Source organism: Hetaerina americana, unplaced genomic scaffold, assembly GCF_022747635.1.
Source record: "Hetaerina americana unplaced genomic scaffold, ioHetAmer1.1.p SCAF_22, whole genome shotgun sequence".
Taxonomy (NCBI): Eukaryota; Metazoa; Arthropoda; class Insecta; order Odonata; family Calopterygidae; genus Hetaerina; species Hetaerina americana.
Genome location: NW_027286786.1, coordinates 9,532,005 through 9,548,583, shown reverse-complemented (window position 1 = coordinate 9,548,583; position 16,579 = coordinate 9,532,005). Strand labels below are relative to the sequence as shown.

The window sequence follows — 16,579 nt, the reverse complement described above, 5'->3', positions numbered from 1 at the left end:
GGTTTCATTGTTAAATTAAAGGTCATTTTTTTCTCAAATTATTCGTACTCCAACATAAATTGGTCACTTGGTTCATGAAATAAAATTCAGGAAATAGATGCCAGAACTAGCCGACTCAAGGACTCCTTCTTCCCACGGACAATACGAGATAGTAACTGCAGGGTTATAGATAGAAAAAATCCCACTTGCCACCCTCAGCGTCTAAAAAATAATTAGTTGTATTTAAATGCATGCTCTTCCACTAACCTTATGTGTTTTTCTGTGAAAATCCTTCCCGCATGACCGCATGGGGCTGTCATTTAAGAATTTATTGCTCGCTACAGTATTGCTTGCCCTGCTTCGTTTGTTTTCAGGCTTCTCCTTCTACCCCTCGTCTCTCTCTCTCTCTCTCTCTTCCTGGGGGGGGGGGGGGTTTCGCACCCCCGCTGCCTGCCTGCTGCGGTGTGCCGAATCGCCTACCTCTGGTCTTTGGGGGCGGAAACCGTGAGTTGCATGTCCATGTCATACTAGAGTTTCACCCTCTTGCTTTTCATTCCTCATTTCCACGCCATTGGAGGGAATTTTCCTAAGTTTGTATGTGCATGTGCATTTTAGTTAATATTACACGTTTTTGCAAAAGTGTAAGTTGAAAAGTGTTTCGCATGAATTTGTACGCCTCTGTGGGTGTGAGATTGGTATGAATATGTTGTTTTCTCATGCAGTTTTACTATCATTTACGAGCGGTGACCTAACACCCCCCGCCACACTCCCCTGCGGCGGCTTGCGGGGTATCATGTAAATGTAGATTGTGAATAATGACAACAGATGCTGTACAATTGTTCATTCAAGAGAGATCCTTTGTAAAATATTGGATTCTTTATTTTCTCTTAAAAAAATAGAAATACGTACATTAAATGCTGCAAATACATATACATATCAGCCAGCCGTGAATTTCCAAACGCGAATCGCGGCCGACTGGAATACATTTTGTTGAATCGCGGAGAGCCAGGTCACAACTCACACAGGGGCTCCATTTCATTCCGAAATTCATTGTTTTCTTTCTTCATCCGAAACGAGTCCGCAAGACTTGAGATTTTGAAGAGAACGCACGCTGATCTGGAATCATCTCCCCATCAGTTTGGAAACGCACCCCAGGCGTGGACTCCCCGCCCCCCAGCCATGACCAAACACCTCGCCCTTAACCCGGATCAACCCCTCACTCCCCGGCCCCTCCAGGAAAAGAGCGCTCCCCAAAGTGCTCCACCGCGAGGGCACGGGCCTTTCACAACCCGCCTCCGCGATCTAACCTTTCCCCCCCGCCCAATCGCGCCATCCCACGGACCCTTTTGCTGCGATGCGCCGAGGGAAGGGTTTGCAACTCCCCTCGCTCCCTCCCACTCCCCCTCTCCCACTCTCCACCCCCCGCCCCACGGGTGCTATATATACGGATCGGGAGCCCTCACCACAACGAGCCTTCCTTCCAGAACAGCGAGAGTCAGCCAAAGGAGCGAGCGAGCGAGGCATCAGGATCACTCAGCACACGCACCCAAAGGCACGCGGGACATCCGACCGGGAACCATGAATACGGTACGTTCTTGCGCGGACTCCATACGCCGGCGATCCGAGGACTGCTCCAAACACATGATCCATCTATTCAACTCTGCTATTATGGTGCTTCTTCTTCATGCGCGCTGAGGCTAGGGAGGATGTAAACGCTGGCGATGTTTTATTTCTTAAGGGATTATTACTCTGCATTTGAGTGAAGTTTACTCTGAACCGTTTAACAATCTAATGGGAGAGATTCCCAATGAATGGCGTAGCGTGGAAGGGAATAGCAAAGGTTTCGGTCATGTCCATCAATGCGTCAACAGCATTATACGCCATTGAACGCTCCTCAGCTGTTGACGCAGCGTTCGAAGCTTCCTCCGAAGAGAACGGTGCATCGACGATGGGTGGAATGATGGTCTAGCATTCGAAGACTTTTTCTTTCATTTTTATTAACTTCCACTTTTCTAATGCGTTTAAATTTTTAAGAATTCCAGTACCATAAGAAATAAATGCTCAAAATTTTAGAAACACATTAATGGGAATTAAATACAAATACCATTTCCGGAAAACTAATATTTTAATCCAAAATCTAGTTTTTAAATTCCTTATTGCATGGAATATATTTATTACTACATATATATGCTTATATTTATGAAGGTTTATAATTAGCTCTAGTGTTATTTCACGTAATATGTAGAGAAAACCGTTTAAGAGGGTTAGGAAGAGTTGAGATAGGGTTTTAATTTGGTGGAGAATTCGTAAAATCATTTCGACTTGCGGATGATCAAGGTTTAGTTTTTCCTTCAGCCAAAGGATTGAAAGCATTGATGAGTGCGTTAGAAAGTTAGTTCGATTGATATGGGTAAGGATAAATGTGAATAGTGTTAGGCTAGGCTAGGAGGTTTTCGAGAAAGAGAAAGTCTAAGTTAAAAATAAAAGCAGGACCTCAGAAACTAGAGCAGGTGGAACAATTAGCTCATAGGTGTCCTGGACCGAAATGGTCAAAGTAATAGGGACATAAGATGGAGAATAATTTGAGGAAATTTCACATGATTAAATGGCACGGACGTTGAGTAAGGATGTTAAGCAAAGGCTCGTCAACACACAGGTGGAGCATAATTTTGTACAGCGCAGTAAAAGTATGAAAGTAAGATAAGAAGCGTTGAATGGAGACTTTAGAAATGTGAGTGTGCATATATATATTTCTATATATACATACATATGTGTGTGTGTATATGTATATATATATATATATACACATATGTGTATATATATATATATATATATATACACATATGTGTATATATATATATATATATATATATATATATATATATATATATATATATATATATATATATATACACATATGTGTATATATATATATATATATGTATGTATATATATATAAATATATAAACACACACACACGAAGGCTGTCCATAAACTATTATTCCATACAATCTTTTGGGAAAAAAGCCAACCTGGAAAAAAGGAGCCTTACTTCCCTCCGAAATACTCTCGATGTTCAAGTTACACTTGAATATGATGTAGAACATCGAAACTAGTCGAGAATAAGTCTTTATTAAGTGGAACATTGCAATAGTATTTGCCTCTGTTATTAATCTTCTAAGTCCTTTTTCGGAATGATTATCAGGCTTTTTTAGAAAACCTGGTTATTCGTTTGCAGCTTAGAGCAAGTCCCATGCAACTGTAGAACGAAATTCTTGACATTATTAAGATAAAGGGAAAGGGTATATATATATATATATATATATATATATATATATATATATAGGGTATATATATATATATATATATATATATATATATATTTCTTTGTGTTTCTGTTTTAAAAATCAAAATATATATTGTTAAACTTGGAACGGATACATTTGACAAAATTGGAAAACGACCGGCATCAGGCGAAAAATTAATAACGCTAAGAAGTCGTTCATAAGGAATAGACCCCTACAACGTTCAAAAAATATCATATTGCAATCAAGGAAGCAGGAAGGAAGTGCCCGGGAAATAGGTGTTATAAATTGGTACAAGTTTCCATACTTTTCATACAAAACGCTCCAGTCCTTACAGTACACGGACACAGAAACTCCAATCTGGAATGCCCTCAAGGCCTGCGCAAACCTTCCTCCGGGGTGAGGGATCGTGGGATGGGGGCACGGCACCCCCGGTCCCACCCCCACTCTACACCTACCCCTCGCCCCCGAAATCGGCCGGCTGGCACACCTGCAGGAGGCCAACCATCGGACTCCGATTACATTTGTCACTCCTCTGTTTTTCTCTCGCAGGTGGCAGTATTTATCGGCGTGGCACTGTTCGTAGCCATGGCGAGCGGGGCACCGCAGTACTCGGCCTACGTCAGCCGCGAATATTCGGCTCCGATTCTGGCCTACACCAACGACCACAACCCGGACGGATCATACGCCTACAGGTAGGTGAGGAGGACAATTCACGCCTGGACGGCCGGCCATCGCGCAGAGATCTCATTTTTATATATATATATATATATATATATATATATATATATATATATATATATATATATATATATATATATATATATATATACACCCACACACATTCAAACACGAAATCCCTCCAAACGGTGAACAAATACTCATTTATATAGAAACAGATGTAAGGAAAAGGATAGGAACACACATAAAGGACGAATACAGGAGAGGTGGGGGAGGCGGAATCGAGCAGATCACGAATGTAAAAATATTTCCCGGTCTAGGAAATATTTTTGCATTCGTGATCTGCTCGATTCCGCCTTCCCCACCTCTCCTGTATTCGTCCTTTGTGTGTTCCTATCCCTTTTCCTTGCATCTGTTTCTATATAAATGAGTATATACATATATACATATATATAATATATATGTATATAGATATATATAGTCTTACTTGAAGAAGGCCTCTGATAAGGCCGAAAGCTTACACAATTTACCGTGTGAGTGTCCTTTTAAGTGTACTATTTTATTTCATGACGTTATATATATATATATATAGTATATACACACACGCATATGATATGGGGACGGCACAATAGAACATTTTATTTGTGTTCTATTGTGCCGTCCCCATATTATATGTGTGTGTATAAATAAAATAAATATATATTATATATATATATATATATATATATATATATATATATATATATATATATATATATATATAAATCTAAGATATATATTTTATGCAAAAAGGTTGTGATTTGCGGATATTGTGCAAACAGATTCAGATTAGTGGGTTTATATTGACAAGAATTTTTCACTCTCATTCGCACGCAATGGTAATGAAAGAGGTACTGTAAACAATAGAAAAAGTATCATCAAATCATCAGATGTTGTCATGTATAATAAACTGTTTCCTAATGGGAAACTTTTGCAGAGTAGCAGTCTACTAATTAATAACTCATTGAAAGAAAAATGTCTGGAAATACAATAAAAGTTACCTTCACAGAAGCGAAACGAAAGTATCACGAAAATGAAAGAAAGACTGTATAGATAATGAAACGTAGAGACATTGAGCGGAAAGGCAAGTAAGGAGTTTGAGCAAGCTGTAGAAGAAATCCTGATTGAGGATAGGGAGATGAGTACTCTAGAGGATAAATGGGAATTCATCATGAAGGGATATCGAGATCCGTAAAAGAAATTTTAGGAACTGTAAATAGGAAAAGGACAAGGAAACCATGGTTTACGGATGAAATAATTAGGAAGATAGATGAGAGAAAAAAATGGAAGAATGTAAATCATAGAGTTTGGTAGGTGGATTTCTAGAGTTGAAAAATAAACTGAGGCGGTAAACCAGCATAGCAAAATATGTGTGATGGAAGACGCAGTGTGAGGATTTCTAAAGTTTACAAAGGGAATATCCGTGCAAACAAATATTTGAACCCAGGAAGGTTGAAGAGAGACGGAGTGGCATGTAGAGGAACTATGTATTTGGTAGAGACAATGGGACATCGATGTCAGGCATAGAAAGAGAAACGATATCGAAATTGATCCCCGTGATCCATCGGAAAGGTGTGTGGCAGGGGGTGCGCGCAGCAGGTTGGAAGGTAGGATATGGGAGAGGAAGGGAAAAAAAGAGAAATATTCATCAAATAAGTATCATGTAGCGTGTAAAATTTTTATGAATACTGGAAGAATGCTTAATTCAAAAAAAGGTTGATTCAACCTAAAAAAAAAGTTAATTTTAATGAGAATAAACGAAATAAAAATGAACCAAAACCATTTATACGGCTTGCCTCCATCAAAACAAGACAGGTCATGTAGAACTTGGAAAGTAAGAAGGGGAAATTCCACAATTACATAGACGTACAAATTATGCCCCCCCCCAAAGACACAGGTAGGGAAGGCGACATTAGGCAGGTGGCAGGCAGCGCCCCCCCTCCCCACAGAGATAGGGACGAGGAATGGAAGGAGAAACTTGGAAACAGCAAATCAGGGCAAGCGGCACTGTAACGGGCACTATATTTATTAAATGGCAGTACCATGGGGTCATGTGGTAAGGATTTTAACAGCAAAACACACAAAATGGTGATAGTTTTAAAACTATGGTCACAATTCTCACCAAATTATTTTGGCATTGGAGGAGTTGAAAAACGTAAAAATGGCTTTGACCTATGAATTCTAATTTACAAATGCTAATGGCAAATGAGGGCCAAGGAGTCTTCATTGACAGCATCGTAAAAAAATCGGAAATAGCTGCTTCAGGACCTCCGCGTGAATCTGTACGTAGGTGCTGACCACCCCCGGAATGGACAGTCGTAAATTACAGTGGCCACACACAATCACCCTACTATGGAACCATGGTGCCGACTTTTACGCAATGGCAAGATAGAAAGAGCATTAAGGAACTTGAAATTAAATAAGACGGTGGAAAAATTTTAATAGACTAATTCATAGCGTATATGAGGGAAGAATTGTTCAGGAAGATTTTGGCGGGTAAGAGTTAGTTCCTGTTCCAAAAAGTGAATCGGCCATTTGTAAGGACAAAAGGGCAAAACATTTAATTTCGCTCGCGGTCGACGTGATTCTCAGAATTATCAATAAGAGGGCGGAGAGCAGGGCTAATAAATACTTAGGAGATGATCAGTTTTTGGTTCAGGAAGGAGAGAGGCTCGCGTGAAGCCACAGCAGTATTGTGGTCACCAATAGAGAGGAACATAGAATACAATCAGGATGCATTTGTCTATTTAGCAGTTTTCGAGAAGCTATTCTTAAGAGTGAATTGATGTATGCGTCGCAGAAAATAGGAAAAGATAGGAGGGAAAGGAGACTAATCCGCAACCTGTACATGACTCAGACTGCTCAGGTGTCGGCGTGGGATGGAGAGTCCAGATGGGCAGTGTTAGGAAGAGGAATAAAGCAGGGTTGTCCGGAATTATCACCGGCGCTGTTCAGCGAATATGGAGGGGAAATGATTAAAAAGGCATGGGAAGAGCCGGAGATAGGAACGAAAGTGGGTGGGAAATAATAATATTAGTTAGGTTTTGCTGACAAGCAAGGAGTAGTTTACCGATCAGCCAAGGGGTTGCGGGGAACGGCGGAATTAGAAAGTGCATTGAAAAGTTAATGCAATAGGTATGGGGTGAGAATAAATGTAAGCGGAGCCAAGGGGAAGTTATCGAGAAAGAGGATTAACTTTAAAATATAAAATAGGCGTTCATAGAGAAGTTAAAGTTTAGATAAGTATTCATCAACTAGGACGGGTGAAACAGTTTATAATCTGGGTACTGTTTAGAATCAACATAATCTAAATCGTAGGATATAGGAAGGCCGATTGCGTTCGACTAAAACTTTTTCCCAAGGAGGAGGGGGCTAATGAAGGGGACCTTGAGTAAAGATGTTAAGGAACGGCTCTTTGAAAATTTGATTTGTAGCTTGGTTTTTTATGGTGCGGAAAATTGGTCATTACAGCAAGAAGATATGCGTAGATTGGAGGATTTAAAAATGTGGGTGAGATGAAGAATGGGAAAAAGTGAGACCGATGGAGAGGAAAATAGCAATTAAAATGGATGCATCGAAAGAAGGAATCTTGGCCAGGCGAATTCGGAAGATTTTGTACGGATACTCTGCTTTTCATGGATTAATTTGAACAAGCTAATATTTGACGCTGCTTCACTTCTCAATACATCTCTTAAACTACGAATGTTGCTTGTGAATGCCTCCACGTATAACGTGCATATTTAAAAACAGCTGTAGGCATTTTAACGCCCAAGTCAGAGATATTTACTTGTATTAGAGTAACCAAATATCAGCGTCACATCATCGGGCTCAGTTCACCAGGGATAAGCGGTGCTTTATTGGGTATTAAAAAAAAAATAAATGATTATTTGACGAGAATATGGGATGATCCAATAAATAAAAACCTTTTATTGATTTTTAACAAAATATTATACGCAGCATATTGAAATAAAATTTCATGTGATTTCACTTCAATTTTACAATTTCATTTCAATATGTTATGTGAATTCCATAAAGTTATGTAATTTAGAAACATGCGTTTTTATAAGTTAGCTCGTTCACTGTTTACCTAAAGCAAATAAGAATTCCAACTGAATACAAAATTGCTAACTACTACCCCTAACATGATTCTAATGATATTACATACAGAAAATATCTCTTCTGTGAAAGATATTGGAAAGCCTTTACCCCAGCTCACTCCAAGATTGACCGAATGATTGATTACCAAGACATCCTATGTTGAATTTAACCTCTTGCGACTCCTTATGAGTAGTCCATATGCTTGGCATAGATTATTAATGGACCCTGAAACAACACAATTCCGTATCCCTACGCCTAAACTTACATGACACAACCTATCCTTTAAATCCTATACTTGAGACTACTCATTCTTTTTCTCTACAGACTTTCTACCCCCCATGATTTCACCTAAAACGGCAACGCATTAACGCAGTAGTTTTCTACCTCTGCCTAGGGTCTCCAGTCCCCTACCCTCTATATATCACCTTCTTCGGCATTCCATTGCCTTTTCGTATATCCTGCAGCTCCTTACCCTGCCTTACCCTTGAATTGCTCTCAGGATAGCCATTGCTCTCTCTCTCTCTCTCTCTCTCTCTATATATATATATATATATATATATATATATATATATATATATATATATATATATATATATATATATATATATATATATATATATATATATATATAGACTTAGACTGGAGGCTTTTGAAATGTGGGTGTGGAGAAGAATGGAGAAGGTGAAATGGACAGAGAAGAAAACAAATGAGGAAGTACTTGGTATGGTGGGAGAAGAGAGGGGTTTGTTGGGAGCAATCCTATGGAGGCAGGAAAAGTGGATGAAGGGGATATTGACCGGCAGTGGGATGTTGAAGACTGTAATTGAGGGGAGAATGTTAGGCAAACGAGGAAAGGGCAGGAACAGGATAGGGATGTTGGACGGGATGAAGGGAGGAAGAAAGTACTCAGAGCTGAAGAGGGACCTGATGTAGAGTAGGATGTTGTGTTCTGCTAGGAGTCACAATATATTTTATTTAGTAGTTGTGTCCATCCAAAAACCTACCTTAAACAGTAGATAACCTAATAATAATATATATATACTATATATATATATATATATATATATATATATATATATATATTTATATTGAAGAAAACAGATGATAATGGGTATCCCTGCCATACTCCCTTTGTCTATTCCTACCCAGCATCCCAACTCTCCCGTCACTATTCAAACCTGTGCATTGGAAGACAACGTGCAGGTCTAACGGAGTTATCCTATCTCCCCTGTATTCTAGTATCTTCTGGAAAATGTGAATCAATTTTCCCCAGGTCACTCTGACGAACTCATTCCCGAAACTCGCGGACCTATTCAAATGCATTCCGATGGCATTCTAAGCTCCTTCCTAGTATTGACCTCATAATACTACGGCGTCACGCCTGCCCATCTTGTTTTATTAATGAAAACATATTGATGTGTACCCACATATGGGTTTTATTCATCACCATTTTTAGCGAATCAAAGAAAAGTTAAGATAACGTGAATTTGTGAAGACTTGCTTGGACACATCATCAGAATTAGAAATCAAGGACAATTTGAACTATGAAATTGATATTTAAAATTTTAGATGAACGCATTAAACTTTGACCGCTGTTTCGTAAATGAATGCCATCTATTCCGATGTGAACATCAACAATAAAGAAATTACTTAAAAATGATATTGAGAGAAAAGATATTAATTAGAATATTTTTACTTGAAGTATGGCGAGAAGGGATTCATTCCCCACTTTTGACATTCAATGCAGCAGCCTGAATCGTTGAAAATTGGATTAGAGAAATGCTCTTTGTAAATGCTTTAATGAAAGGATGGAAATATTCAGGGAAAGGAAGATAATTTCAAATTTGGCTTCACAGTTAGTACCTGCAAAATAAAAGCGATAAAGGAGATATTTCAACCTCACATTCAACCGTGGGGGAAAGTGCAAGCCGTTCTACTCCAAACGCGATGAGTTACAAACACTATCAGTAATTTCTGGAATTCATAGAAATACAGCCATCATCATTTTGAAATATCACGGAAATAACTCAGGATAAGATACTCAACCTGAGAAGCCTTCTTTTTTATTCCAACAGCGATAACCGACCCATAAGAAAAGCATAGAATCGACTAAAAGTTAGAGGCAACTGCAGTCGCTGTGGCGCAGTGAAACGTGCTCGAGGTGATTGAAATACATTTGCGAATGTTTCGCGCATATTCATTGTCATGCATGACCGGCTTCGACGTTATGCCTTCATTATCTAAAGTGGAACTTAAGCTGGCATCTGGCTTAGATTAGCGTGTGAATGGCAGTGGGGAAGGGAAGGGGTTTGTATACTACTCTGCGTGGACAGATCATTCGGCCGCGGGGGCGAAGGGGAATTCCAAGGATTCATTTGGAGGAAGAGTGGGTCAGAAGGGGAACAGCTTAGGATATACACGCCTCGTGCATCCTATCCCCCTCTCATTCCTCTCCTCATATTTCACGGGGGCATTAGGCGCCACCAAATATTTACATTGACAATGACGTAGAAACGCTGAAAATGGTCGAGCATGAACATCGAGGACTGCGGAAAAAGCACCAAGTAATTTCTCAATCAACATCTAATATAAGTTAGGCTAAAGATTTTACGAGCGTGACTCGATTTTCTATATTTTCCTAAATGATATCATGCAATATCCTAAATGATGTACAATAGTTGGAAGACGATGTACTGTTATCGTCGAAACATATTCTTCTTCCACTTGTCCCAGTTTTACAGAAAGATAACCAAATATTAAGAATATCGACATTAAAACCTTATGCCACAAAAAAAATTGATATTCAATACTAACGCCTTCACCAATCAGCTTAATTGCATTCCACGAGTTAGCGGACTCACCATTAGGCAATTTAAAAAATATAATTTGAGGTTCCAGGAAATTGATAGTCCAGACAAAATATCCTTCAGACTTTAATAATTTAGACCCTATGCTTGCCCCACTTTTCAGTGGCCACTCTTCCGCATCATTGAGGCTTCCTCTGCTCTCCCCATACCCTCCTAAGCCGTCCGCAACCCCTTCTCCCACCCGGTGACCACACTAAAGGGTTACTTCGTGACCTCCATTCTTCGAACGCGACAATACCATTGGAGAGCTCCTCTCTGGGTTCTGTGCACCACTGATTATTTCATGTCTAATGCTCGTCTGGAGTCTTCATTTATATCCTCTCTTACTTGGGAGATCCTGGATCCTATCTTTATCCCCTTCATCCCCTCTTCTTCCTATTACTTTTCAGGCGTTGACTCACAGCTCTCCGTCTGTCAGTGTGCCCCCATTAATGTTTTAAGCATTCTCTCATTTATTCCCTTAGAAATAGCTCTGATCCATACAACCCCATAGACTTCTTCCGGCTCGCGATGAGGCATGAATGTTTGGGCCCATCGCACGCATTCCCACCTCCCGCCACCCTTGCCCCCGCCCATCTCGGCCCCTTCCTCACTCACGAAAGCGAAGCGTTGACGTGGCCTCACGACGTCAGTCAGAGCAGCGACCCCGAAGGAATGAGAGATCAGACTGAACTCCATGCTTGCTGCTGAAAATCTAACTTTTCAATCTACTTATTGAAATGAAATAAGTAACTCTGTTATTTCATACTCACGCATATGTGCGCAATTACAAGGTTACTAATTTCATTTCAATGTGCTGTGTAATTTCCAATAAAACTATGCCGGAGACCACAAATGTTTGATTTACGTTCAAGACCAAATACATAAATAGTAACTGTCAATCATAGTATGCTGCTTAACTTGACATGATGCTGAAAGAAAATATCAAGGACATTAGTGCTTTTTCGATTTTTCAAACTCACTAGTGGTTTTATAAGAAATGGCCATTCCGTTGTAATGATTTCTTTCGCATCGTAATTTTCGATGGAAAAATAATAAAGAAATCGGAGGAAAGAGAAAACATAGCGAGGGAACAAATATTTATTTTCATGAAATTTAATGTTGGCACCCATATGTTTAACGCGTAATCATTAGGATGCAAATAACGTCGCCAAACGTCCAGTCGAACAGGGGTGGTGCATTCTGTGGTCCTTCCCTTTACAGTTTCACATAATCATCTTACGCTGATAACATTTGTTCATACCTCAAGCTTCAAAAACAGGGTCTGATAAAGCAACACCATTATTTATTCATTCAATACTTTTAAGAGTAAGTTTGAAATTACCAGCGAGACTCTGGAGACCGGTGAATTTATGTTCCATGTTAAACATGGCAGAATAATTTAGACTTACGAAATCGAAGCGGAACCACACAGATGGATATGTTTGCATGAGTGTTGGATGAAGGGGTTTTTGCATTAGTGTGTACGCCGCTGTGTGTGTAGTTTTTCATGTTCCAGCTTTTATGACGCGGGAAAATGAGCACTAGGCAGGGTTTCGTAACCTCTTTAAAACATTTAAAAGATACTTTCGTCCCGTCAGTCATGACAAATGTCGTAACTTGACAACTAGAGCGTCGCCGATAAGGTGGAGTGAAGAATTGGACACGGCTGAGCTCGAGATTGGTCCAGTCAAAGCATTACCACCGCCGTCAAGGGAACGCGAGTCCATAGAGGAGGGATCGCTTTTGTCTCACCAGACCTAGGAAATACGTTCTAAACCCATGTGACCTTCAGCGGATAATGATTGTATGGAGTTCATTTGACCGTCAATGAAAATTGAAAGTGGTTTCATTCATTTACACGATCGCCTCATAATATTACAATTAGGATTGAGACTATTTTCCGCTTTGCCATCCCTAAAATTGTTATTCCCTCCCTAAATTTGTCGTACCCATTAATCTCCATGTCGCTTCCAAAAATGCCAGTGGAGTGGGTCTCAAACTCGATCCGGGGAATCATTTTTTAAAGAATTTATACGGAATAATCGGGCCAAGTGCGGAACGGTAAGGGGAACGGAAACACTGGACGGGCGGCCGAGGCAGAAGGGGGAAGGGCAGGGAGCGTGCTCGCGAGGCGTGTCACCCCCTCCCCCTCTATAACCCCTCCCCCTCTCATCTTCCACGCAGTTACCAGACCGGGAACGGCATTTCGGCTTCGGAGCGGGGGTTCCTGAAGAGCCCGGGGACGCAGTTGGAGGCGCAAGTGGCCCAAGGATCGTACTCCTACACAGCGCCCGACGGAACGCCCATCACCGTCAACTACATCGCCGACGAGAACGGATTCCGCGCCGAGGTAACGACCCCTCCTCCTCCGACGGTTGGGACCAACCAGAATGGAGATATGTAGAAAGGGGTTCAAATTTTGAAAAGCCATTAATGTTTCTTACAACCCTCAAGAGACTAATTTATTAGAAGTATAGCTTTTCCAATTTTTTATCAGTAATCTGAAACAGTATAATTCACCAAAAATCCTAATTTTAATAAGCCATAATTTTCTCAGGTTCTTCACTATAACTAACCTTTTTCTCCATTTTCTCTTATTCCCAGCATGCACCTTACTTTGTAATTTCGAAGTAGTAATTCAATTTAAGATACTTCCCAAGGCATTCGAGAGAGAATGGTGCCGTAAATATGTCATGAAATCATTTTATGGAATGGGATTACAGTTAACGTATACGTTAACTGTAATCCCATTATCATTTTTGTATAATATATAAATAAAATGCAGGTTGCGGCAACATAACTTCCTTTTTTATAAAGCAAACCCCTTTTAAATGGGAAGTTATGCTGCCGCACCCTGTATGTAACAATCCAGTTACATATGTTTGCTTGTTTTACCCATTATTGCACAGTTTATCAGCGATTAATAGCTGTGGGCTGTGATTTATGGAGAACACAACCCTGAAAAATATTTGAGAATAAATATAAACGTTGGTGGATATGTAAGGTCCGTAATTTATCCTCCGAATCACTCCAAAGCCTAAACTGGACAGGATTATTTTTCTGCCTCAAACAACGGAATTCATGAGGTCAATGCAGTTCATATATCTTATCTGAAATATCTTCCTCCTATAATTTCACCCAAATGCACTTCTTAATTAAACTGTTAAAATTTTTGTCATGTAAAATTTTATCTGAGCCTACCATTCGTTAATAATGAAAATCCCACTAGAATTTTATTGACCCAATAATTACTTGACTCCCATAATTCACTTTTAACACAAGTTGGATTGAGAACTCTATCGATCAGCACGAACGTGGACGAAAGCATTGCTTATTCTCAATTTTTGTGAGGACAAGCGGAATTTTTTGGTCAAGGTAGATTTGCTACAGATCGAAATGATAAAATAATTATGTAATTTGAAAAATACTCTCGTGGGAATTTTAAATATTATATACGCACATACTTCACGAAATGTCTCAGCTCTATCTCACGTAACTGCCCAAACTGAAATTTTAAGACTCTCCGCGTATTTTCTAGGGGAGGAATGCCCCCCCCCTGTCTTGCGGAAGGCCGCGCTCTTCTTCCCCGACTGCCACGGCTCGGGCGGCGGAGGGATTGCCTCCCTCCCAGCCGAGCACTTCACGTCATTTCAAATGGTTTGCGTTCTCGTTCGCAGGGTGCGCATCTTCCCACACCGCCTCCCATCCCGCCTGCCATCCAGCGCTCTCTCGCCTTCATCGCCGCGCAGGGGCCCAACCGCCAGCCCTACTTCAAGTGAACCACCCCCGCCAACGTCCCTGATATGGGGAGGCCTGCCTGCTACTTTCAACGAGGAGCTGTCGCCCGCCCCCCGGCCCTCGGAGGCAGTCACGGCCGGCGTACGGCCCGCTCTCTCCTCTCACTCGAGCGACCACGCGGGCCTAGAGAGGGGCGGTGGCCGCCGCCGGCCCTGGTACGGCGGCATCGAGAAAAGCGACGACTAGGAGGCCTCCTCCCTACCGCTGCATGCTATCTTGGCAAATTCCATTTATTGTATCCATCTCCATGTTCAATTATAATAAATAATTTTCATTAGAGATATGGTTTTTATTGCACGGAATGACCACGAGATAAAATCAAAAATCTGCTCGGGGTACTGAAGAAAGTATTTACGCGGCACAGGTCACAATACCTAAGTAAATGGCTTTCGCCCACAAGGTTTGTATAAAAAGTATCGGTAACATTTTCCCGACGTGTACGTAAAGTGCTAAATGCGGACCGCTGGTTAAGTTTGCGTGTGATCGTATTGGCATTGATATAAGACAGTAACAGTGCACACTCCATTATTATCACTGAAAATTCGGCGATGCGAAAGATCTTTGCTAAACACGTCCTCCCGAAGGTCTGTGGACGGACGGCCAAAAGAGCAGAGTCGACTGTTTGCTTGCAAAGACCTTCTGCAACCGCATCGCGACGATTACTCAACCACCCCACAGTCCCGAATTGGTACCAGCAGACTATTACCTATTCCCTGAAGTGAAATCCTCCGCCCCCCCCTCAAAGGATATCACCATGGGACCCTAAATGCCGTCAAATAAGCTTGCACGCGTACCCTTAAGGACCTTCTTCCGGAATCCAACTAGCCTTCGAATCTTAGAAAAGCCGCTGGCGAAGTGTGACGACGCTCAAGGGATGTACTGATTGAAGAATTTTGAGACATTGCAGGAATATCTGAAATGAATCAATTTTTCCGAAACGTTTCCCGATACTTTTTATACACACCATTAGCATTCGACGGGAGTACTAGACAGTCCGAAAAAAAGCAGAAGGTAGTCCAAAATACTGTAACTACGTAACAGACCACGTTAATTGATAAATTAAATTTTTAAGTTGAAGTATTGACTGTCTTATAATCAACTGAGATTTATTTCAGCTCCGGACGGGCGGCCTGACATGTCCCACACGGTTGATTCTGTGCGCAATTGTTAGATAGTGGAATGACTCGTCGATTACGTGCCATTTCCTTTGGAGACATCAATAATTACTTGGTAAAATGACTGAAATGACTGAGATATGACTGAATGAATGAAAATAATGCTGTTTTACTGTATTTACTACTATATGCTGCCATTGCACCACAACCGACGTGATAACATCTGGAATAAACGAAAGAAAAAAATAGACTCGAAAACTATGATGCAATAATTTTCAAAGAGTTCAAAGAAGTCATTTGCCTTGACCGAACCCGAATCCTTCAATAGCCGGCTGAATGCATTGGCCAGTTAAGCTATCGAGGCGCCCTCTGAAACTCCGAGGATTTTGGCTCTTGAAAGGAACGAGATGCTATGTCAAAGAAACCGTAGATACAATGTCACAGCTATTCGCAGTCGTCGTGCGCGAATCGCTACACCCCAAGAGGTCAAAGCCAACGTTTTAAACACTCTTTACTTTTGACAAATTTAAAGAAACTATAATTTGTATCCGATTTTCACTCATGACGGGGCCGTACACTTTCCTAAGGTAGTCTTCCTTATTCAAATTCTAAATTCATGGAGCCTTGTGTGTTCTTGGTTTTTTTCCTTGTTGATCAAGCCGAGCATATACTGTATGATACCACGTGACAGACATGAGGCCATCTCAATGCCAAC

At 40.7% G+C, this 16,579-nt stretch overlaps 1 protein-coding gene across 1 annotated transcript; it reads left to right on the top strand.

Moving 5' to 3' along the window:
* Positions 1 to 1,479: 1,479 nt before the first annotated feature.
* LOC139689289 (endocuticle structural glycoprotein SgAbd-2-like) lies at positions 1,480 to 14,992 on the top strand. Its single transcript, XM_071586357.1, has 4 exons — positions 1,480 to 1,566; positions 3,837 to 3,979; positions 13,136 to 13,301; positions 14,629 to 14,992. The coding sequence occupies exons 1-4, from the start codon at positions 1,558 to 1,560 to the stop codon at positions 14,728 to 14,730; spliced, it is 420 nt and encodes a 139-aa protein (XP_071442458.1). The 5' UTR covers positions 1,480 to 1,557; the 3' UTR covers positions 14,731 to 14,992.
* The last annotated feature ends 1,587 nt before the right edge of the window (positions 14,993 to 16,579 follow it).